At 49.7% G+C, this 25,367-nt stretch overlaps 2 protein-coding genes across 7 annotated transcripts in view; one reads left to right on the forward strand and one right to left on the reverse strand.

The window, feature by feature from the left end:
• LRRC75B (leucine rich repeat containing 75B) overlaps nucleotides 1-13,511 on the forward strand; it is a 29,450-nt gene extending 15,939 nt beyond the window's left edge. Inside the window, exons 4-5 of the mRNA XM_030026550.2 lie at nucleotides 330-442; nucleotides 11,874-13,511. Coding sequence (XP_029882410.1) covers nucleotides 330-442; nucleotides 11,874-12,396 — 636 coding nt within the window. The 3' untranslated portion in view covers nucleotides 12,397-13,511. The remainder of the gene's footprint in view (nucleotides 1-329; nucleotides 443-11,873) is intronic.
• Nucleotides 1-16,844, reverse strand: part of GGT1 (gamma-glutamyltransferase 1) — a 66,979-nt gene extending 50,135 nt beyond the window's left edge. For 4 of the 6 annotated variants that reach the window (XM_041126099.1, XM_041126097.1, XM_030025826.2 and 1 more), the window contains exons 1-2: nucleotides 11,105-11,198; nucleotides 10,617-10,721 (exon numbers count right to left, since the gene is read on the reverse strand). The gene's annotated coding sequence lies outside the window, so the exon portion shown is untranslated. Of the gene's footprint in view, nucleotides 1-8,306; nucleotides 8,413-10,616; nucleotides 10,722-11,104; nucleotides 11,199-16,523 lie in introns of those variants that run through there. The other 2 variants (XM_030025828.2, XM_030025827.1) reach the window with 2 other exon arrangements.
• Between the last annotated feature and the right edge of the window lie 8,523 nt (nucleotides 16,845-25,367).

Genomic DNA, 25,367 nt, shown 5'->3' on the forward strand with positions numbered 1-25,367 from the left:
CCCTCTTCTGAGCTCCACTTGCTCCTGGGTAGGGTGTAAAATTGTCACCCCACTCTGGGCAGGAACATGCTGGCTGGCCCGGGGTCCTTTCTGGCAGTGCAGAACTACTACTGCTCCTCCTCCACCCCAGGAGGAGATGGCATGAGGCAGAGGCACCTCAGGCCTTCTCACCATTCCTCTTCCATCCCCTCTTCTCTTCATCTCCTCCCTTACATACACGCCCCTGTTCCACTACCACCTCTGTTCCTTTCCCATCTTCTTCCGTCCTCCCCCTGACCTCCTGTTCTGCTGTGGCGCAGGCAGAGTCTAAGCTGTCCCTTTGCTTTCAGGAATACGACCCCTGGAAATCCTCAGACAGGATCTGCAGGCAGCTGATTTACCACCTAACCCCCCACTCGAAATGGCACCGGCACGGCGTGCCCCGGAGGAAGTCCCAAGTGTGGTAAGCAGCCCGGCAGGGACGGTGTGGATGGGCACAGAGGGGGATCTGCCAGGAGAAACCGTGCTGCAGCCAAGCTCCATCCCGGTCTGCCACTACTGCCCTTCTCGGAGAGAGGCAGGACTGAAAACCTGCATGGCAGCCACCGCTCAGTCTCTTAGAAAACCTCTAGCCAAACGGCACAGGGTCAGTACCAACACCCCTCTCCTTGATCTGGTTTGCTATTTACTCCTTTTTATGTAGTCTTACAGTTCCTCGACCTCTCCCAAGTGCACTGAAATCAATCCCGCTGATTGCACGCTGCAGACAACCCTCCCGGCAGGGCTTGTAAGGCGTTTGGCCCTAGAAGCATGGCCAAAGCTGGCAGCCTTACAGATACACCCACGTGCCAAGCTGAGCTGGCCCCCAGCTCTGCATCCCGCTTTGTCCTTGTCCGTCCCAGTATAACTTCTCTGCCTGCGGGGAAGGTCTCCCATTACGAGGCACGACCCCATTCAGTAGGAACCACTTTGGGATGGCTGGGAGAGAAGTGACTGTCCTTACTTACCTCCCAGTTCTCTGCCAGAACCAGGAGAGGGACCTGAGATGGTGCAGAGCCTCACGCACAGGGGACCCAACTCAAAGCCCGTTGGCCACTGACAGCTACCGGGTGGCAGCTGCTTTCCACTACCACAAACATATTCAGACACCCACACTTGTTGCCTCCTTGACACTCGCTGGCTTTTCTAACCAGATAAAGAGCAATCCCTACTTCTTGTAAATCCACCCCTTTCTCCTCATTTTCCTCGAGCAAAGCTTGTTCCTATGACACAGATCACCACCGCTGAAGAAAAGACAGAGAAGCGACTGAGAGCTCATGTCAGCCCCATTAGCTTCACAGGAATAAACGCAAGATTGGATAAAAAAAAAAAAAAAAAAAGCAAAATTGGCAGCACTCTGAGGATGGCCTTGGGCTTTCTTGAGACTTTCAGAGTCTTTGATGCATGTGCCAGCAACTGAAAATCCCCCATGGGAATTGACATTTCCATCGTACCTTTCGTTCTAACAGGCAGATCCCCAGTGCATCTTAAGGAATAAAATCCCCAATACCAAGATTTCCAGGCCATCTGTCTCTCGTACCTGTAGCCCCACTTTGCCACCAAATCTGAGCACTCTGTGAGTTTCGATGCTCTCATCCTCAGCATCTCACAGGGCAGGACTGCTAGGGACCAGCTTGCAGGTGGGAACCACAGCACAGACCAAGAGACCAGAGCTGAGCGAGTCCTTTTCCAGACCCAGTCGGTTAGATGACATTTTCCCTGTGGGATCCTGCAGAACACTGGAGACGTAGGATGTAGAGAGCAGGTCTGCCCTCATCCCTGTCCTCTCCCAAGGTAGAGAGGCTTAAAGATAAGAAGTGCTGGAGACAGGGAGAGCTCTATAGAGGGTGGCTGTCTCCATTTCTTTCCAAGCTCCCTTTTGCTGAAACCCAGCCTCCCTCTGGTTTTCCAAGTGAAAAATCCCACCCTGCTGCCGCCTAACTCAACCCTCTGCCCCCGCGCTCCCGTTTGCAGGCGGAACAACCCTCTTCTTCAGTTGGACTCCAGACTGGAGAGTCAAACTGGAGGTGTTCCCTCTGACCGCCCAGCCCAGGGAGAAGAGAGAACCGCCTGCTGCAAAGTCATCACTTCCAACACAGAGAGCAGGTCTGTGGCCAGAGAAGAACTCCGGGCCCCGTGAGCCCAAAATCCCACACGCAGGGGTCAGGCGCAAAGTATCGGCCAGGTACAGAGCATCTGTAAGCGCAAGCAGGGAGAGGACAGCAAGACAACGTGCGGTGGAGGGAAATATAGGTCTCAAACGGGTGGCCCTGCCTGGCAGCCAGGCCCAGCTGCAAGGTGTTACGTAATGCCCCAAATACTTTTGATTAAATATTAAACGGCAGAGCTTCCTCTTTTAAGACTGGAGAGGAACTGGTTTGCAGTTTGCGGCAAAAGGCGCCTGCAGAGTTGGCATCCGAGGCCGCTGCAAGAAAATGGATGTTGCCAGTAGCAGGGAGGCAAGAAAGAGCTGCTTCATTTGGAGAGATCAAGGCCTCATTTTGTCCAGCCAGGCTGTTTTTACCTGATCTGAATTCTCCACTTCCCTCTGTCTGCTAGTGGGAGTATTTTACTATAATCTCTGTCTCTGAACCCGCACCCTTGGCTTGTACCTTTCCTGCCTTCAAGGTCCCATAAAAAGCATGGGTGTAACAGCAATATTTTGAAGGCATTTGTAAAACCTAGTGGGGATTTGGGACAGCGAGGAGGAATCAGTGTGTGGGGACCGCATTCAGGAACTGAATTCTCCTCTCGCTTTTGCGGTCTCCTGGGCTTTGGGTTCTGGCTTTCACAGAGCTGATGCAGGACCCCCTCGTTCTCTTCTGAAATGCAATTTCCACTTTCTGGCAGCATGTCAGATGGGTCCAGGAGATAATTAACAAGCCCAGCCATACAGAGAGCTTAGAGCATCTGCCAGGTTTTAATTAACGTTTGGGCTGTTAAGGAGATGTGGTATGGGAGATGGAAAGGACCTGCAATACTGGAGCCGGATCACGCATCAGGCATCCCTCCCCGCTGCCAGATAGCAAACCAGCAGGTCAGAAACAAACTAAGCGTAGGTACGTCCCCATCTACTCTCAGTGGGACCTAAAACATCCAGCAAGTACAAACCTGAGCCACCCATTAACTGATAAAGCAGAAAGAATAAGATACATTTCTTCAAGCACTCCTGTTTTGATACACAGCCAGGACAGCTGGAACCGTAAATTCTATTAAGAGCCAATCATATTTCCACCGAGCAGGAATAGTCTTATGCTGTTCATGCTATAGAGCCCAAGGAGATACTAAATATTCACAAATAGACCAAGTTAGCAAAGCATCAAACGTGAGAAGCTGCAGGCACACAGAGATATGTTCCTCTAGACCTCCTTAACCACAAACCTGCTGCCCACTAAAGCCAGAGGTCCCACCTGCTTCCACCACCACCTTAAACACTGATATATTCAACCTAGGGCTATCTAGGACTGCAGCAAAGATGCAACGTGCCTTGCATGGGACACAGCGGGCTGCTCTTTATCCTGTTTAGCTGTTCCTCTAAAGAGCTACCGACAGAAGTGACTGTAATATGGCACCCGGCCCCGAGCCTGGGAGAGAAGTCAGGCCACATGATATTATCAGCCGAGTGCCCCAGGCCAGAATCGGAGTCCATACAGGAACGTGGAGGGAGAAGGTTTATTGCGGTACAGCGGACTCCATGCGACAGCAGCTGAAGCAAGTCAGAGATCCAGCCCAGGCTGCGTCTGGTTTCTCTACTCGATTAAACTGTCAGAGGTGATGCTGGGAGGCAGTTTGCCCTCTTCATCCATGCTAGCGGGTTCTTGACAGTGGTTGCCTGCCTTGTACAATGAAGGATTAGCAGTGGTCCCAGCTGTGCAGTCAGCCAAAGAGACTATTTCAGCTGCCCAGGTGATACTCAGAGAGGTTTGCCATAGTGAAAGCAAGGGGTTCGATTCTCCTTTCCTGCAAAATCCTCGTCTCAGGTCTGCAGCTACCAGTCAGCAGCTGACCTTGCTTGGGTTGGCTGCCTAACCAAGCAGGGAAGTTGAGCTCTTGGGGAATTATAAAAATTAAAATTCAGGGGGGTTTAAAATTAAAAAGCTGGAGGATAAGATTTCCACAGCAGGGACCGGCATGACTTTACTGCACAATTGTCAGTCCCTTATATCCTAATGGGAATTCAGTTTTAGCACCATTTTAGAGTTGTATAGATCACTCACACTTAATGAGCAGAATACATTCTGGAGTGTTGTATAACTCCAGCTTCGCTTTCTCATTAAATTGACATTTATGGTGTAAAGAGTAGTGGATTAAGAAATGCTCCTCTCTGCAGATACAGGCTTTTTAGGCTATCACCACCACTTCTGTCATATTTTGACAGATGCGCAATTTTTGGATGTTATTAATTCTTGTTTTCACAACTCTTGAGGCTTCCTTAATTCAGCATTGCAGGAGAACTACGTGTTCTAGTGCAAGTGCCACCATCTGCATCCCTGAATCTAAGGGGTGTATTACTTTTTGAGGGCAAAGCCACACTGGACTGCAGTTCAGAGCGGAGAGGCAGAAGGGTACCAGGTGAAGGCAGCCTTTGTCCGGAGGGCTGGATCACAGCCTCGTACTGCGATGAAGAAGCTGTGAATTACAACTGAGCTGTCCTGGCAAAGCCATGTCAGGGAAGCTTGTGTATCTTCCACTTGCTTCATCCCCAGAGCTGCCTACTTCAGTGTAACTACTTCCTTTCTTGAGTGCAACGGGTCAAACCTGAATCCACAAAACATGCAGGCAGTAAACACAGAATGATCTTCACAAGCAGGGTGTTCCTGGCACAGAAAAAAATCCCAGATTTTTCACACAGTAACTGGTTATGGAAGAGCAAAGGCAGTTGTGTGCACGGAGTTAACTCCCAAACTGCATGCACCTGGGCTTTCCTTTTCACAAGTCTCACCACAGTTTTACTTTATTCATCTGAGTAAATTTCATCTTGGCCAAGCCAAAGCGGGGTGAAAAATAGAGTATCCCTTCCAGGCTCATTGCTCTGTTTCTCAGTTATTGATGTGCATTGCTCAGATGTTGCAGCATTAGATGCACTTTTAAAATGCAATGAAAACACTTGTGTCTAGAAGCCTGCAAGGAAACAGCTCTAAAGGGCTTTGGATTTTTTTTATTTTCTTGAAAACATCACTTAAGGCTGCGGATGACAGTTCTGGCAGATTAGATCCTAGACTTCACACAGCATGAGGTGAATATTAACTACAGCTTCGTGTCACCCTTATGCAACAGGGTAAATAGGCACCATCATTCCTGCTTTAGAAATAGGAAGCCAAGTCAGAGAATACCAGTCAGTTAACTAAAGCCATATGGTAATAGTCATATGGGAGTGCAGGAACTGCCCCACACAATGTTTTCAAGAAGCTGCTGCTCTCAGAGATGTCAGCTGGACAGACATGAACTGGTGAATAAATTGTGGGGAGAGGCAGGACCTGTCCCCTGCCCTCATCTTCCAGGGCAGGGAAGCCCAAACACTACCCATGATCAGGGTTCCCAGCAGCATCAAGAGGCAGGTACATCTGCAAAGGCTGTTAGAGATGGTGGAAGGGGTCATCCAGCAGCTTGACACTGCTCTGTCACAGATCAGAAGAAAAAGTCCAAGGCTGACAGGCAGGAGAAGCAGGACGCTTTGATAGAGACACAGACAATGAGTGAAATAACGGAGGCTGGGTGTCAAATGGTAGTTAAAAGGAATCAGCAGGGACCTCGTGCCTTCATGACTCTTACGCAGTTGAAGCTCCGACAAGAACGTAGGCCGATACACGACATTTACAGTGAGGAGGCGGCATTATTCCCTGCTTTGCTAGGACAGACCTAAATAACGAGGGGAAACAGCCAGAGGTCTTGGATGGATCAAGCGGCAGCGGGAGGAAGGCCAAGGGTTCCCAGCTCTCTTGAACACACCTTCAAGGACAGAGGGAAGATGACAGCAGAGCCAGGAGGAGGAGAGGCACTCGGCTGCGTCATCACCTATAGATATCCACGTCCCACCCCAGCTGCAAAGGGAGGGTGGTAGGAGAAAGTCTACTTTTGCTCTCCCTTCTCTCCACAGCGGGGGATGTCTTCACAGTTGATCAAAAGAGCTTGGGTGCAAGGACGGAGATGCGACTAAGGGAATTCTCATGGAAGTGGCCTGTTTGTGCGCTGCCCCCATCTTTACAGCGGTTCTGGCCCCAGCCTCAGCACAGCTCAGGCTGCCTTAGTCTAGGTCAGCGCTTTTGAGGCTTCTCTTTCCATGTCTCACTAGAGGCAGCTAAAGCCAGCCCTGCACAGCAGCACCCTGTACCACAGGGAAGCAAAGCAAGGAGATTATGCTAAGCAGGCAATTAAAAAGCCTGGAGTCCATCCCCTAAATCGCTGCTCAAAGCAGAGAGGTTCTGTGAAAGGAAGAGCAGCCAAGAGATACCCGACTCATGGCTAATTAGCCACTGCTGGCAGGGCCTGTTAACGAAGGGGGGCATGCACAGTGATGGGAGTCTCTGGCATCAGGAAAATTTTACATTTGGAGGCAAATGAAATGTAAAAATAAGAGGGAGAGGGCGAGAAAGCTGGTAATTCCCCATAGAGACAGGCAGGGAGTAGTGGGCATCCCTTATTACTGAAATCCTGTCTGACTCTTGCTGTCTCCTCCCAGCCTCTCTCCATAGCATGGACACAAGGAGATGAGGCTGGGACTCCAGGAACCTGAACATTTTGGGGCTAAACAAGCTCCTCCAAACCCTACAAAGCTAACAAGAGGTCAAGCACCTCTGTGGCTGCTGCAAGCCCCACCAGAGCAACAATCGTGAGCCTTTACACCCCTTCCCTGCAGCCACCAAAGAATTCAGCTGATGAGCAAGAAGCTGAAGGGATTCAGTGCTAATAAAAAAAGTGTGCTGAGCCCTCAGCTTCACGGACTCAAAGCAGCACCTGGAAGAGGGCCTAAGGGTTAGGCTCCTTGGGACAGGTCCTGGAGACAAACAACTAGCAATTAATTTCAGGTCTAATTGTTTCACCTCAAGACAGCTCTGAATTTGCTTACATTAGCTGAGTTCTGAGGAGGCAGGGACAGCGACAGAGCCTTACGTGGGGAGAGGAAGATTTTTATCCCAGAAAAAAAGCCAAGGGAGGTGCGAGATGGTCTCATCCCTTTCCTGGCCTACATTTCTGACTGAGAGATAGAAAGCCTTCTTCTGACACCTGCAGGTCCCTCAGACCCTTACGCTGTCTGGACTGATCTTCGGTGGATCTCACCTGGCCAGGCTCATGGTGCAGCCTGGGGACTGCTGGCCCACTGAAGAGTAGAGCTGGTACCTAGGGAAGGGTAACTGGGAAAAAGGGCAGACCCCAAGGAGGGCGTTGGGAACGATGCAAGGAACAACTCGTTTCACTTGGGAAACAAGGAGATGGACCTAGAAGAGCTGTCATCCCTCGGGAGGCAGGCACCGTTCCTCGCTGGATGCTGCATCTAGGTCCAGGCAGGCAGTGCAGGGACAGGCTGCTGATTGCCCTTGCTTCTTGCTCAAAGTTTCACAGAGTTTCTCACTTGCAACCATTTCTCTAGCATCTGAGGGAGTGGGGGTTTGTTTCCTCTCTAGGCTTGCTGCAGATAATACAAACACAGTCTGCTTCTCTGCATCCAGCGTCCAGATCCTTGTTAGATGCAAATCCCCACAATTATAAATCTGCACACAGCACCAGTTGCGGTAGCATTAGGTTAATCCAGCCTCCAGTGCTTTGCAGTCCTCTGCCCACAAGCCCCATGGGCATCAAGAGCCACGTCGCTAAGTAGCTGTTTTGTCTCACACAAAGAAAAAAAGCTTCTGCAGCTGAAGCAATCTTTAAGCCTATTTTACTTGCAGAAATTAGGGGATAATAGATGACCTATTTCCCTGGAAATAAACCTGTCATTTTCTCAGCTGCTGCACAAGTGTCTGAGAGCTTGGTGTCCTGTATATCGTGCCCCCCCCCCCCCCGCCCCACAAGAGAAATAGAGCTTAGCAGAGCCCCCCAAATACACCAAGCATCAGATAATTCAGAGTAAAAAAAACTACCCACGTCTCCCTGTCCCTTTTCTGCCAGCAGATATATTTACCTCTAAAGCAATAGAGGAGAAGGAGCGGGCAGCTATTGTGCACCCTGCCCTAGAGATGGTATTTAGCTGCACCTCTTGGAGCTGCACAGAAACACCAAGGAGGCAAGGAGGAGAGCTGCCAGGGTTCACAGCACGCGTGGGGCGTCAGATCTCATGCTTCAGCACTTACCAGAGAGCTGAGAGCCTGGCCGCAGCATTAGGGGCTATGTCCGCCAGGGCGAGGCTTCTACGGACACATCCCTACAAAAGGCATTTTTATAGGCAAGAGAACAACTTAAACACAGGAGGCCCAGAGTCACCCTGGCAGGTACAGCAATGAGGGCAAAAGGAAGCAGCAAAAAACACAGGAAAGGAAAGAAAAACAAGCCAGCAAAGGAGGGAGGGAGGGCTCTGGCACAGGACAGGAGGCAGGAGGGTTTAAGCACATTCAGCCAGGAGCAGTCCAGTCTGGAGAATCAATTACGGGAAGATAATTTGTCTGCTTGATTAAAGCCTCCTTGGGGTATTGGCTTGTTGCTGGGGAGAGCAGCAGAAGGTACCCGCTCCGCTCGGAGCACGATCCATGAGTTATTACTGCAGTCCCTGCGTCGCAGGCAACGGGAGGGGAGGCTTTGACGGGCAGGGACAGACAAGCACGTCGCTCCTGTCCTTCTGACATGTCCCCTCACTTATCGCTGTCTGCGCTCAGAGCCAAGCCACCCAAAAGGGGACCCCGAGAGCCGCTCAAACTCGTCCCCCGTTAAGAAAGCCGCCGTCGCAGACCCAGCAGGAAAAGCGGCACCTGAACGCTGAGGCCCGGCAGAGGGAGCGGTGCTGGCTCAGACGTGCCCTCCAGTGGTCCCCACTCCCTCCTGGTTCCCATCCCCGTATCAACTGGGGGGAGCGCTGGGGCTCGTTCCTTGTCGCTTTACAATAGGAAGGTCAGAGGAGGCTTTGCACAGTCTCAGGCGAGGCTTGGGCTGGGGTGTCCCTATGTTTGTCTCCTTTCTGTGCCTACACCCTATCCCCCCCCCCCCGCCCCGGGATCTGCCATGGGTTGACAGCACTGGGGAAGAAAATTTCCAGGAGCCACAGGCTGCTTTCGCGCAAAACACGCACTGAAGTAATTACAGATTTGCTTATCCTGTATTACCCCACAACCCCAACAGAGTCTCATGCCAGAGGAGGCTTCTGTCTCATCTCTTGTACCAGCCCCTGCTGGATTTAGGGGACTATTTCCCTTACGCAGTCAGGTTTACACTCCGGATTCATTTCTCCCTGCTTAATCTGACCAATATGAATGCACACCTCCACTGGGCATTTGCTGCTTAGTTTTGCTAGAACAACAAGTACTCCATATCAAACACCCAGATGAAAGATCCAGCACAGCTTAGGGGGTAACGCTGTGCTAGGGGAGACCTGAAACTCTTCCAGCTTTGAGGCCAGTCCCTGATAGATTTTATACAAGTTGAACCCTTTTTTTGTGGTAGATTGTGTTACACCACTGCCAGTGGTTGGTGACAAATTATAAAAAAAAAAAAAAAAGCACACATTGTTTTTCCAGGAGAGTTGAAGAAATACAGCTCCCAGGCAGCCTGGGCTGATACCAGGCATCCCTTGGATTAGCAGGAAAAGGGAGGCTAGCCCAGTGCCATGCAGACTGCAGCACGCACAGTTCACAACTCCTACTCTGCTACTGCAGCAGCTAAGAGAGCTGCACCACTGCTAGAAGCAATGTGGTTGATTAATTCTTCACAGTCCTGTTTGTGGGGCCCTGATATTGGAGAGATATAAAGTACCATCTTCAAGTGAAGGCCCTTCGGAGAACTCACTTGCGTGCTTTCAGACCAATTATAGTTGGTATATATAATATATATAATTATATATTATTTCAGTACATCCGTCTCTGCTGTTTTGACAGTACAGACAAGCGCGGCTCCCCTTGCCCCTTCCCGTGATCCACTGAGGAGTACTCCGGGTCATACGAAGTGTAAACATTTAGTAAGTAACACATAAGGCTCTTGTAAACCTTTAGGTCTGAGTATAAGTTATTCCATACCGTTATTACCTCCGTACCATGAGAGCTCATTAGCTCAAATGCATATTTGCAGATACAGCCTCAGCCTTGCACAGTGAATTCCCATGGGAAGCACAGGGACACAGAGAAGCAGCCCGAACAAGGTGCTGCTAAACCCAGAGCAGGAATTCGTGGGCTTGAGAATTGACAGGGCAGGCCACGAGGTCTTTCCACCTCGCGCTCCTACAAGGAAGCGCAGCTACAGGTTTGCCAGCGTTGAACGTGTCCACGAAGGGCTGTTGCCCGCACCGATGCACATTTATTCACTTGCGTTATCACGTGCTCATAGGGGATTATTAAGGACTGAAATTTCCAGGATGCCATGAACCGCATACATAAAGCAAAGCTACAGAGGCAGCGTCACATCCTCTCCACGACTGCAGAAGGGCCTGGCAACACTAAGGCTCGTGGGGACATTCTCACCTGCCACGGGAGCTCCTGCGGTGCTGCAGCCTCCTCCGAGGAAATTGCATGTCCCCATGTACCCATTGCTCTCGGGGACTGGCTGTGCCACAGGTGTGCAGGATGCTACAGAGAGCCAGATAGGAAGAGTGGGGACCTTCAAATTGGTGGTTAATTCTTAACCCGCCCTGCTCCTCCCAAGCTCAACAAGGCACTGGCAGACCCACTGAGGACATGATTAATGACACTAGTGGGGGTCCTACTAGGGCTCCCATATCATTAAAGCTAGTTGTGCCTGAAAGGACAGCAAGACTAATATTTACACTAGAGGATTAGGTTCTCATATGTTACACCAACACATATTTCTACTCAGATCTTAAAACACCCCACCGGCTTCTCTAGCCCCACAGCTCTCGCTTCTCACAGCGCTCTCACAAACCCCCAGTCCATCGTAAAACTCCACATCCCGCTCCCTTCGCGTACCCAACAGTCCCGTAGCACAGCTTTACCTGCTGTACAGCTTGCCTACCTCCTCCTCGCTCCGCTCGCCAGGCAGACAGCAAAAGAAATGGCTGAAACCATCTCTCTAGATTTCTTTTAGCACCCTTATGCCCTCCCCGCCTCCTCACAGCTGCAGCAGATCCCAGATGATCTGCTGACCACAGAGACCCAAATAGGCTGCCACTGGTGCTGCTTACTGACTAAGTGCTGCTTGGGAAGGCTTTTAAAGGGACATGCAGTAAATCCACTCCTGGAGTGCAGTTTGCCTATAGATTGTTTTCCCGATAAAATACCCATTTCTCAGCCTTTTAACCCTGCTGTCCCCTGCGGTAGCCCTGCGGCGCGGTCTGTTTGCAACAGACCTCGGCATTCACCTGGAGAGGTGGCACGCACAGTGCAAACCAGTGCACTTGGAAAGTTTGCTTGCCTTGGTTGGTTTTGCTTTCTGTGCATGAGTGTCTGTACGTGCACGTACAGACAAACCCTTTGGAACGTGCTCGTGGAAGACACTTTAGCATCCTATGTTGAGCCAGTTCTGGCAAAGTTTATGTGTAAGTGATGAGATCATACAGGAAAGCCCCAGGACACAGTCTGCCCCGAGACATGGTGCAAACCTTGGGCTCGTTTCCCCAGTGAGCTCCATTAACCCTTTGCTTAACGTTCTAGCCCACGTTCTTAATGAGTTCTCCCCTGTCGCAAGTACTTTCCCACTTGGGTGAGAGACGGATGAGAGCGGTCCCCTTAACGATCTCTCTCTCTCCCCCTTTCCGTCATCAGCCTGAAGACCAGCCTGCAGAAGAAGGTGAGCCAGGACTCCATGGATTTGTCAGGGATCCCCCTGACCATGCGGGATGTCCACCGCATGGCCTACTACCTGCAGAACAACGGGGACCACCTCACCTCTGTGGACCTGAGCTTCACCGAGCTGAATGATGACATGGTGCGCCTGCTGCTGCCCTTCCTCTGGGCGCTCCCCAAGCTCACTCACCTTTCCCTCAACGGCAACCGACTGACACGGGCAACCATGAAGGAGCTGACCGACACCATGAAGGACATGAACAAGTTCCCTTGCCTGGCCTGGGTCGACCTCGGCAACAACGTGGACGTCTCCTCCATGCCGCAGCCGTTGCTCGTGGGCCTGCGCAAGCGCCTCAGCCAGCAGACCACGCTGCCTACCATTTATGAGGCGCTTGACTGCGACTCGGAGATCTCCAGCGGGCACGAGGGCAGCCAGCCAGAGGATGAAGCAGCAGGAAGCACCCCGCCACGTGCTTTTTCTCAGCGGGGCTGTGAGAGGTGACTGGGCGACGGGCTGGCGCTGGCGCACCGAAGCTGCCCCGAGGAGAAGTCTTGAGTACAAACATCAAGCAGAGGGCCAGCTTTACCGGCTTCCTTTGGCTCTTTTCTCTCGCCTTCCCTGACATCTCCCCCCACTTGCTGTGAGACGAAAGCCTGTTGTCCCCCCACGACGTGCTCCGCTCCCTCCCCTCACTGCCAAACCCATCGCCCACGTTCCAGAGAGGAACCGGTGACTTACAGTGAACCTGGTCCCCAGGCAGGGTCTCACTGGAAGACGGGAAAAGACCTGTCGGAGTCAAGAATATCCTCCAGCAGCCATTGGGTTGAGGGAAAGGGATGGGGGGGAACCTAAAACAGAAACAGGCTTGTAGTTTACTTCCTTTCTTCCTTTTCCTATGCACCTTGGAAACCTTGGGACCTGCAGCCTTGAGTGTGAAAGGAGGTACCCCAAGAGCCTAGCTGCTGTGGAGCTTAGTTGAAGGGCTCAGAGGCCAGAGCTGGAGCCCGGCAGTGTGTCTCCCTCTTGTGTCTGGCTCCTTTTGTTTTGTTTTTTTCCTATTGTGTGTTTTGTATTAACGTCTGAACAAAGGGACTTGGTCAGAGACCATTGGATCGCATAGGCTGGGGCGGACACATGGCTTGGAACTGCAGCATCAGGATATTTGCTGTGTGACCGGGGTGAGAGGGAGGGGAAGGAGGTATGTGTCGGTGGGAGCATGGGGGATGGGATGAGTTGGGATGGGATGGAATGGGAGGAGGGGGGAGGAGAGGGAGGGGGAACAGTCTTGTGGATTAGCAGGATTGGTTTCAAAAACCGTGCTTTCGTACTAAAATTACAAGTTCCAAGTGAAATGGAGGAAAAGCAGACAGCTAAACGCGTAACTGTGGCACTAGAGGAGCAAGCAGTGAACGTGCCAGAGGTGGGCACCTCCCAAAGTAAAGCGCAAAGCTTCGGCTCCTCGTGGCATGTTGCGTACCTCGTAATACAGACATGATGTGAGCAGCTGCATTGCCATTTCCAATGCTGTCCAAAAACCAAACCACTGATGCAATATTTCTAGTGTTTTCCACATCGCTCATGCACTATGTAAACATAATAAACAGTTCTCTTGGAAATGCGTGTGAAGCACTACGGAGTCTCAGCGTCTGGGTCGTTCCCAAATTGAGCCAGCAGCCCAGACACTGCAAGAATATGGACCAGGAGTCCTTATGCAGTGCCTGCGCAGTGTGGGAGAGGATCAGCGGGTACCATTCACATTGGTGAGAGTGGTTCATTCCTCTAAGGCAAGTGAAATGTGGATGTTCGTTTGTGGTGGGCTGCCGCCCTTTGTGTTGCAAGGCGCTAATACCAATAAACTGATCAGACTTTAGCTGATAAGTCAAGTCCTCTCAATTGTCCGTCCCACAGGAACTCAGAGAGCAGGTATGTCTTTTAAAGAGTTAAAAGTTAAAGACACTTTAACTTTAAAGGCATATTAAAACCCCCATATAAATCCTGGCCCTCCTAAATTAACAGTGGTAACTTTGCCCTCCTCTGCTGATTCTCTCTGGGAGTCTCAACGCGTATAAGCAACTCTCATACACTAAGCCACAGAAATCCACATGAAATAGATACATCTTTCATGTTCCTTGCTGATTTTACAAGACATTGCAAGATGAAAATCGGTGATATTTATCAAGTGATTTATCCCCTTTGGACCAAGAGTGTGAAGGCGCTGGAAAGTATCGGTGTCTCTGATCAACCGCTGAAAGCCCCAGATAGATCCAGTCCTGAGGAAGAAAACTGGGTTTAGAGTGCTGAGTATTATTACAACCTGACACTGCAAATGCTGGACCCGATCCTGTTTGCACTCGGGTCACTGGATGCTTTGCCGCTGGAGCAGGACCTCACAACCTTCATGTGGCTAACTTGCAAACAGAAGTGTTGTAAAGACTCTGTCCTGCTGACCAAAAAGAGCAGAAGATACAACAAGGTAAAGCAAATATAGCTAGGGTCAGGTGCTACCTGCCCCATCCCAGTGGAGGTAGAAGAGAAAAGGCCCTGAAATAGCCAGAATATGATGTTTGGCCAGCAGGGTGGGGAACAGGGTATGCAAATGTAGCCAGACCCCAGCACAACCAAAGGTGGGAAGGGAGCATGGGCTCCCCTGCACGGTTGTCACCCAAACCCACTTTTTAGCCCTTCTAGTGAATCTGGCGAAGTGGAGTAATTTCTGTGGCAAAGACTGTATTCGGGGAGCATGAGATTGTTTTGCAAAAGGCAAAACAGAGCTGCTCAAGTGGCCATTCCCATTACTGGGGGAAGGGCCGTGCTGCTTCCAGAGGTCACTGCCTGACTCTCTTCTCACAACTTGTTTTTCCCTTCTCAGCATGGTATCTGTTTCCTCCCCTGCTGTGGAAGAGATGGTATTAATTTTTTCTTCTTTTCCTTCCAAAATACCTTTCAGCAAAAATGAAAAGCATTTCAAATGTCAGCAAGATCCGCTTAAACTCTTACAGTCTAAGCAGAGCAGCGCTCTGCGCCAAGAAGAAAACTTGGGCACGAAGCATTTAAACGAAGCCTTGGAGCCACCTGGTGAGTCAGTGGCGTATCTAGAAAGAGGGAGCAGGGGTGCTGAGCGTTCGGTCTTTGGCTCTGAGCACTGTCTCTGCCAGGCTCTGCATCAAGGCATCTTCACAGCTTTTCGGTGGCACCCCGCCAAAATGAGGCGAGACCCCCAGCGTGCAGCCCACCGCTGACGCAGCTCTTCCCTGCAGTCCCCGGCCCAGCCCCAGGCAGGATCTGCGCAGCCTGTTTCCAGCCCTGCTGAAAGTCCTGGGTTTGGTCTGGGCTGTGCTAATCAGCAGGATGGAGATAAGACGTTCAGCGCCTTGCAAGGGAATTCCGTGCTAATCACTGGCGATGCCGGGCTGCCAGTTGGCAACTCCAGGAGCTGGAGATAAAGCGTGGCTTGAAACAGACTGGTTCAGCTGAGCAGCTGTGGGATCTGTGTTTATTCCTCCAGCCGTACTTGGTTGCTTTGCCATAGAAACCTCCCAATGGAGAACTGGTTGTGAATAAATAAACGCGAACGCAAATTATGAGGTCCCGGCCTAGGAAACTTCCAGCGCTTCTTGGGTGAACTCCGATGGGCAGCAGCTTAGTTGTGGAGAAACTCACAGCACACCCAACTGTTCCCTGGCAGCTCCTGACTGCACCGACAGGCGAGGAACACTGCGGAGCACGGTGGTGTGCATCCAGCTCCAGAGCCGCGAGGTGCCCCCGTGCCCCCCACCAGATGAGATGCACGCTCAAGGAGCAGGCCCGGTGGCCCCAAATCCAGAGGAAGCTTACTTTCATAAAAGCCGAGTTCACAAACCGGAGAGGATAACACAACCCAAATGAGCCTTTCCTTGCACTGAATGAGAAAGCTCAGGGCTCTCAAAGGGGATTAAAGGGATGAGCTGCTAATTCAGCTCTCCTCACCGATACCCAGAGGGACCGGCTTTGTTATGCTCCTAAATCAGGGCACGTCTGCCCTGCAGTGAGCCTCTGTCTACTGCTGGATAACACAGCGGGAGAGACGGATCCCTGTCATACTGAACACTCTCCTCAGCACCGTACTTGCTGGTGCAGGGCTGTAACCTCAGCTGCTGAAAGCAGCACACACACTCACTGCCAAGAGTCGTACGCCAGGCTATCATCTCCATCCCTTGCAGTTTCCCAGCCTTCCTCCCTCCCTCTCCGTGCAGGATGCAGATGGATGCCTGCGATGGGACCTATGTCATGTAGCGGAGAGGAAGCTGCAGCTGCACAGGGTAGTATCACAGCCCCTTCACCACCCCTGACCTCCCACTAGGCGATCAGTCTCGCAACAGAGCTTAAAGTGAGACATTTAAGCACGCCTTTCAAAAGTAGTCTTCTGGAAGGAGAGGTCTTTGGGTGCAAAGCCGTGCCACGCCTCCCCACCATCTTATTTTTCCCAGGTTTTATAAAATACCCCCCAGAAACCCCTCCTCCTCCCTTGGTCCTTTTTCAGACCTACAATCACATAGTGGCAGGGCGCGAGACAGCGAACTCCCATCTCCACCGACGCGCGCCGACAGCGGTTTCCTAGCCAGCACCCCTCGCAGCGGGCAGTTTCCTACCTGGCACGGCACACAACCCTCTTCTCCCAGGGCCACCTGCAGCATCTCGCTTGAAAATGCCGGTGAGCGTTGTCAGCCGGGGCTCTGCGAGGGGCCAGGCAGGCAGCAGGGAGCTCTAGCAGAGCCAGCCCGCCAAGCCCGGCCACAGCGAGGTGCACGCACGTGGGGACGCTGAGCAGCACCGCACGTAATGGGGCCGTTGCTGCCAGGCAGCAGAGGGAAGAAGGAACAGGCCAGACTTTTACAGTTACTCAAACAGAAATGCACTTGTTCCCTCCCTACCTAACCGGACAACATCTTCCTCGCTCCTCCGTCCTGTATTTTACGGCAGCCTCCGACCACAAAACCCAGGGTAACCATCTTGGCGTGCTCTAGGTAGCAATATGCCTAGCACCGAGGCCACCCTCGTTCCTGTGACTCTAAATAACTGGTAATCATTTTGTTGAGGTAAGGATGCAAAAAGCAGCTGGAAGCACGGGCTTGTCTGATCTATTTTTGTTTCACACACTTCAAAACCTGTCAAGGCCCTTCTCTTCTGCACGGCCAAGGCTCTTTTTTTCAACTTAGAACTCGTTCCTCATCACAAGCACTTGGAAGATAAAGGAGTTTGCACTGTTTGGGGCAGGTTGACAGGCTCCTTAGTGGACAGCTGCTGACAAAGATGCCAAGACATAAATTGTTTCATCTTAAGAAAGCAAACAAGAGAGGATTAAATACTTGCCTTTAGAGATCACTGTCCGCCACCAGATCACATTTGTTTCACAGCTCAGAAGAGGCAATGGTGTGTCTCAATACGAACTCATCGCTACGCTATCTTGACGGCGCGGCAGGTATAACAGCCTTCAAGGGCAGCTGGCAGAAAGCCCGGCTGCCCCAGCTCTGAGCAGTTGGGGACGATTATCAATGAACAAGAGAATCTGTTTTGCAGTTTACTGGCATTAAACAAGTGCTCTTGAAATAGATGCAATAGCCGGTTTAAGGCTGCCAAGAGGTAGTTCACAAAACAAAATAGACCGGAACACTCTTAGCTGAGGCCAGCACTCCGGGAAGCCATGGCCGCATCTTGATCTACTTTGAGACACTAAGTACTCGATTATGAATCTCTTCTGTTCCTCTCCAATTTGATAGTATTCCAGTTCAGGAATACCGATTCAAAACCAGAATAGCCACAAACCACAATAACAACACAGTAACTCTTCCCCAGAAGAGTGAAGAGGAAAGTCAGCTTTTCTTCCAGGTGCATTTACTCTTTTCCCAAAGCCCGGCACTCCCCCTGCTGCATCCAAACTGGCCTGAAGAGCAAGTGAACCACTAAAACACTGACGTTTCTTTCTACGGCATCAGGTTTATTCTGCTTGCGTGCAGGGCGTGTCACAAGGGTGGAGGATAGATACTTTGCTGCTTACCCATGAGCCAGTTTCTCCACTTCTGGGAGGATTATTCCTCCCCATCCATTTTTGAGGCAATCTGCCCCAAGTTGGGTACAATGATAGGAAGCATTTGGAAAGCTATCGAACAACTACGTGGGCCTTATTCAACCTGTGTAACTCCCCTGAAACACATGGGGTCTCATCAAGCACAAACATGGCACAGAAAACTGGAAAAAGGCACTTTCCCAGACTAGCAGCAGCAGCTGCCTTTGGGTCTCCATGTCAGACTTCTGAGCGGAGCTTTGTTCTTGATCCCCTGAAATCTTTTGGTTTGCAGAGCCAACAGTTTGATGTGTGCACCTTTGTCTGAACTCTGCTGCCACGGACTAAGTCAGAACCAAACTGCTCATTTTACCAACAGTTTTGGGGGGCTTTAGTTGTTCAGCAACTGCAATTGAAAGAGAGAAAAATGGAGGACACCAACGGAACAGCTTTGACATGCGACCAGATGCTCAGAGGCAACAGCCCAGAGGGTCTCCAGCTGTAAGGTCCCCTCGCCTGGGTCTCAGCCCTGGACCGGCCCATCCCTCAGCTCCAGTATGAACTCGAGTATTTTAGAGAGGACTGCTCTGTGCCAGTGCAAGCCTGTCACTGGCAGCCCCCGAACCTCCTGCCTCCCCACTGCTAACAGCAGGAGGACAACAGGAGCGATGAGACGTTTTGTCACCTTCGGAACTGAAAGGTCAGGAGCAGCATCCTTAGTTTATGCATTGCTAATGCCTGTGCTGTTTCTGTCCCTTAGCAATATTATTAGCTCACTGAGTTGCCTCTAAATCGGTGGTGCTCGCTGACTTTGCAGACTTTGGCTGTTTTCAGAAGACCATAACAGAGCATCCCTTGTGGTAACGCGCAGAAGGACCGTCTTTAAAGCAGGAGGAAGGAAGGCAATCCCTGGCTCCTACCTGCTGTTCCTGCTGTCCCTCACCAAGCAGAAATTAAGCCAAGCCAGAAAAACTCAATCCCTAACCACCAACCTCAGCTGTCCCGTAGAAGGGAAGACATTTTGCTGTACTGGGACAGGTGCTCTGGAGCTGGGCGGTCACTCGTCTCCTAGAAGTGGGGACAGCAGGATGCGTCCACCAGAACATCTTTTTGAGGTACGTCCACCTTGCACTGCACGGGGTGCCCGTGCCCCTGGGCTAGCACTGGGGCCGAGGAGGAGGAGGAGGAGGAGGAAGAGGAGATCCAGGCACCAGAGCAGAGTCCCCTGCAGCCCGTGGGGTGACCACAGTGGAGCAGGGGGACATGCCCTGAAGGAACAGCGACCTTGGGAAGGCCCCACGCTGGAGCAGGGGAACAGTGTGAGGAGGAAGGAAAGGCAGAGACAACCTCTTACGGACCGGCCACAACCCCTGCCATTCCCCATCCCCCTGTGCCACGTGGGGAGGGGAGGTAGAGGAGTCAGGGATGAAGGAGTAAATCTGACCCTGGGAAGAAGGCGGGGGTGGGAAGGTGGTGTTTTAATTTGTCTTTGTCTCTCACTGTCCAAACCTATTTTAATTGGCAATAAATTAATTCTCCTCAAGTCAAGTCTGTCCGTGACAGTAATTGGTGAGGGATCTCCCTGCCTTTATCGTGACTCATGAGTATTTTCATCTCATTTTCTCTCCCTGCTCTGTTGAGGAGGGGGAGTGAGAGAGTGGCTGGGTGGGTGCCCTGCGCCTGTCCGGGGAGACCCCCACTAGGTAAAACGACCAGAGCCATCGCGGGGTTTGGGGTTCAGAGAGAGACAGCCAAGCTGTAAAGCAGGACTGGGGGTCTGGGTGCTAAAGTAAAGCTAAAGCTGCTACTAGAATTATCCCCAGTGTAACCCTTAGACTGGGGGATCGGTGTGTCCCATAGCATTAGTTTCAGCCTAAGGATAGGATCATGTTCCAAAAAGAGATAGCTGAAACACACACTAAAAGCAAGGCTCAAATAAGGCTGCAGAGGTAAAGCGAGAGCTGTTCCTTGGACCCTCCCAACAGTCTCTAGCCAGAGGCTTCAGCACGTCCCATGGTATAAATCTCCGCCTGGGTTTAGGATTAGATTTCATGTATTTGGAGTCAAATTCTGACATGAAAAACCTCTGATGAATTCCTTAGAGCTTCACCCGCTTTCTCCATGTCAAATTTGGCTCATTAACTGGAAAAAAAGGTTGCAGTGAAAAGACAAAACAAAGAGAGCACATCCTAACAAACGCAAGGAAGCAGCAACATTTCCGCTATGTGCATTCACTCCTTCTTTTCCCAGACCACAGTACTCCCTACTGCTGTATCCACACTGCCCTCAAAAGCAAGAGGTGAACAAGACTGCAGACAAAATGACGCATTCCTGTCTGGTTCTAAAGATGTCTCTGATGTGCACTTTTATATAGTGTTCTTCAAAAGGAACAATATTGGCTAACGACTGAGCTTTGCAAAAAAAAGTCTTGCTGTGGAGCTGTTCCAGAGACACTTGAGACACGCAGAAGGGAGCTCGTTCAATTGTGAAGCAACAAACAGCAACACTTTTTTTGTTATAGAAGAGTAAAAATCTCCACACTTCAGTTCTGTTTCTCAGCTGGATATTGTGTCGGGGAAAAAAAAAAAACTATTCCCCCTGCAGTTTATTTGAGATTTTAGAATACTGTAAAGGTATCAATAAGCAACCTAAAATGCCACTACATGAGTCTGTGCATTATCCAATTCTCAGCTTCACAGCATGTCTGCTGAGGGCCATCAGCTGCAGTACTCCAAAACCTCTAAAGACGCCATGGGCTCATAACAGTTGTGGCCTGACTTGTGTCTCTAACGCAGGCTAAATACTGCCAACCTCCCAAAAAACTCATCCCCTCTCCCCAAAAAGCCCAAACGCAACCACCTTGCCAGCTCCTATTTTTAGACAACACATATCTTCTTTGTTATTTATAGACGTAAATTGCACTCAACACATTCAAAACTGGAATACAAAGCCAATGCACATTTGTGTTGCAGAGGTCTGCTCTCTTCTGCCAAGTGGGGTGGAGAGGCTTCTACCCTGAAAACAGAACCAAGTCTCCTGAAAGGAGGATTATAGATAAGCCTAATCCTCTAATCATCAGCTTTGGTTGCACCTGGGCAGAGAGAGTTTGCAAGGTGTTCTTACCAGAGTAACCAGGATCATTTGATCAGTGATTTATCTTCCCCATATCCTTGCAAGGAAAGTAGTACGACTATCATGTCAAGCAACTTACCTATAAACCTCCAGAACAGAGGCAGAGACTGTAACTTCTTCTCCAGATTCACAGTCTCATGTCTTTCCATGAAAGCGCTTCTCCATAAAGACATTTTTCACTTTTACCTATAGTGAGTAAACATGTTTGCCAGAAGCACAGGAATCCACAGCAGGATCGCACCTACAGCTGTTATAAACTTACAGCTAACATTCTCTTATTCTCCAGAAGGGAACATCGGTCCGTGTCCTTTAAGGATAAAATTAAAGGAGGAATTAAGGAAGGAGGATGAAAATAAATCAAGGTAGCACAGATTCAGCAGGCCTTACTGGAATTGCCTAACAAGGAGGATTGATGTTTTTTGCAGGAGAGCAGAGAAATCAGAAAAGAGGGTACAAAACAGCTGTAACAGAAACAACGAAACGGCACTTTTCCAGATGCCACTGAGGGACTTCCAGCAAAGCAGCCTGAATATCCTAAGAAGTATCCGCTCCAGTAAGCCACCACGGAGTGGCTTACTGTTCAACGGGAGACTGATGCAGGAGGTAATGCTCAGAGACCATCGATTCTGGGATGATCCAGCGGTTAGAGCACTCACGGGGCCTCTGAAGACTTTGTCCCTGAGCTCCAGGGACACTGTTAGGCCAGTCACTTAAGGATAAATATTGAAAAGTACTTAGGTACCTAGCTCATTGGTTTCAGCAGGAGTTGCGGGCCCAAATCTGTCTTCAGATCCTGGTCTGAACCTCTTCGTGGCTTGGTCTCCATCGCCCTTTGTGAAATGCGAGGTGACAACGTCTTCATACCCTGTAACAGTTACTGTGTAAAGAAAAGCACATGAAAGCAGCGGTCGGGCACTTTACAGCGTGGAGCCATGAACAAGCTAAAGGGACACTTGCATATAACCCACCATCTCCCTGCAAATCCAGGCATTCCCATTGCCTTCCCTTGGCATCACCAGCCCAGTGCTGTTGATATTCCTGCTGAGTGCTCTGTCCCACTCCCTGTTAACATTTTAGGCACTGTGGGACAAAATGTGAGGAGTTTTGCCTCACAACGAGCAGTGGTTTGCTCTGGAGTAGATGTACTAGTATGTCTCCACTGAGCTGGAAATAGGGCAAACTCCCAACCAGACAACAGATTTCAAGTCCCCAGGCAAGGGAAAATGAAGAACAAATTAAATGTTCACTGCAAGCAGTTCACTAAACAAAAGAACAATAATAGTGTTTTTCTGCCATTCTTTTAATTTCTCCCAGGATAACTACACATATTCTGGATACAATCTGTTTCTTTGCCAGGGCTTCAACATTCTCCCCTGAATTTAATGATGCTGGAAAATCTCCACTTTTCATAGACTCCGATAGTCTCTGCTGAGCAGCAGAGGGCTGTACAATACTTGCTTATGCAATGACTGGTCCTGTGCCAGGAATAATAGCCTGTCTACAAGGAACAACCAATTCACACACAAAACCAAAATACTTTTCTCATTAAATGTCTGAATTAGGTGGAGTAAAAACACCCCGAACCTACTGGTCATACTGCACACTAATGTCAGCGTCCACACTGAGTTAAATAATCCCACACCCTAGTCTTCGAGGAACAGTTAGCATGAGCAGAGGAGCGTGGCACTTCCTTATTCATTACCTCCAAAGTACACTTGACACTATCAAGAACTATAATTACAGGACCAGGCAACAACAGGACACCTGAAGCAGTTAAAATGCAACTCGATCTGGGAAAGTACTTGCAGACAAGCACTGCTTTGGCTACTTCAGGCACCAGCATGCTGTAGTCATAGGGTAGCTCTTCTGTCCACAGGCGTGATCTGTCCATGCGCTGATGAGGAGGTGGAGAACAGTATCATCTTACTTGCAAAGTAATCTGCAGCACACTGCCCGTATCAGCATGTATTTCAAGGCTACTCTGGACCATGCTTTAAACATGGTGTATCCGTATTTCCTCCCAAAGAAACACTGAAGGCAGGAGGGTCCCATAAAGTTAGCTTTATCTAATATGAGAGGAGGAAGATCAGGTGTTACTGTCTGAAATCAGCTTAGCTGCAATAAGGTGCAAGTCCAGATCTAAACTTTTGCCTCTGTCACGATGGAAACACCAAAGAACCCTGGGAGAACCCTTCCTCCATTTTGACCCATGGCTGAGAAATAAGCAACCAAATCATTGACACTGTCTTGTAGACCTCAGAATTCCACCCTTTGCTACCTTACCAAATCATTACTCCACTGGGATGTCAGCCTTCCATCCTTGCTCACGTTTTACTGGCAAGAGGAAATAGGACATCTCTACTTTAAATGAAAGCTCACTGTGAAGCGTAAATAGCAAAGAGATACAGACCAGACATTTATCCTGATCAACAGCACCAGAAATTCACATTTTCCACTCCACCTGTCCTTCTAGAAGAGGTTTTATGGAGGGCATGGGACATCTAGGGGCCACATCCTTTTACTTGTGCTTTTCACTGGCAGAGATTAAGAGGCTGCTGCCTCTCCCGCAATTTTGAGAGTTGGTATAAGCCAAGTTCTGTTATCCTGGAGAACAGGGCTTTTACAATGTGGCATGTAATTACACTCAGAGAAGAGACACCATAGCTTGCCACTTATCTCATTTACACAGCATCCCTTCCCAGCCTCTCTCGGTCATAACACAATACCCCACAGACTGATACTTTGCAGAGTACCCTTGGAAAATAAAGAAAAGTACAGCTTTAGGATCAAATGTAAGTTAGACACACCTGGAGAGCAGAACTGCACATGTATGGGATGAAAGCACCTGGTCAGTGAGGAAAAGTCCTACGGTTCTGTGCAAACCAATTTTTTCAAGTGATACCTTCTCCAACCATTTAACTCTTCTCTGCCGTTATCAGGGTCTCCCCTGTTTTTGTACCACAGCACAATCTCAGTTTTGACTTAGGAAGACTGGGTGAATTTCTGCCTGCACTTCTCCATACGTCATTTTGCATGGCTGCAGTGTAGCTTCTGTGTCCCACAAGAGTACTTCAAAGGCATCTACACCGATTATATCAAAGGGGCAAGTTCATGTCAAATCTTCAGGCCAGTAGCTTGTCTCCCTCTGTCAAAAGCAGGAAACTATGGTGAGCCCTGAACCCACTGAATAGGAAGAGGTTTACAAGCCCACACACAAAGCAATGGCAAAGAATGAAAAGAAATGCTGCAATCTATGACACACACAAAAAAACCAGTGACAAATAAGGGCGGATGTTAAAAACAGACAGCTGTGTCTATCCATACTATTCTCTGTCCAAGAGAAACAGATCGCTTGAGTTGCTGAACTCGAGGAATCTGCACCACCTACCTAAGTGCACATGCCCAGTTAGCCAAGTACCAAGGAAAGACACAGCATCAAGCAACAGCTGGAATAACCTGGGTGCGTACGAAGCCAGCACTCTGGAACACGGAAGAGGGAAGAAAATAAGCTGAGTATTTTCATGCTAGAGTTTGTAATAGCACTGAGTTTATGGATTTTATAGAGGTAGTCACATTTCTTGCATTTTTTCCTTCCAGAGGGTTCTGGTTTCTTTTATTTCATCCTTTTACCGACAGAGCCATCTAGTGGATGAGACATCCTTTGTTAGAAGGAAATTTTGATTTATCACACTGTAAGGATAGCACACACATTGCACGTAGGATCTTCAAAGCAGCCTGTAACAAACTAGCATATCAGTTAGTCTAGTCAGAAATTGCTAAGTGATATGTTTATCTTGGCTGGGGCTTAAATTCCTACCAGTGTGTGAAACTTCAAACTTTTCAACGCTAATTCACAATACCTTTCTGAAGAGGGTAAATAGTTCATCCTAGACTCAGCCCTGACCTGAATTCATAGTGCAAAGCTTTTCGTTCGTGCAAAATCCAGTATCTTCTTCAAAGCTGATGTGGATTAGATAAGTTACATGTTTTAAATAAACCTTAAAAGCTAAGACAACACTGGTTGGAAAAAAAAAGTTTAAAAAAAGTTTCATTGCTGTTTGCTCAGTGGACAGTCACAAATACAGAGGGTGAGAAACATCAGAAGGGGTAGGAACTTAAAGCAGACATACTGCAGAGTTTGTTCTATCAGTCAAACCTACTGGGGAGGGTTATTGTTTCTTTCTGAAATTCATGGTTGTCCCTCTGCTCTCAGTGCTGCTGAATGCCACATCAACTGTTTCAGAGAAGAGAGGAGATGTCAGTGGAGAGAACACAAGCTTGGCATTGCACAGGCAGGAGG

Source organism: Aquila chrysaetos, chromosome 9 (assembly GCF_900496995.4).
Source record: "Aquila chrysaetos chrysaetos chromosome 9, bAquChr1.4, whole genome shotgun sequence".
Lineage (NCBI taxonomy): Eukaryota > Metazoa > Chordata > Aves > Accipitriformes > Accipitridae > Aquila > Aquila chrysaetos.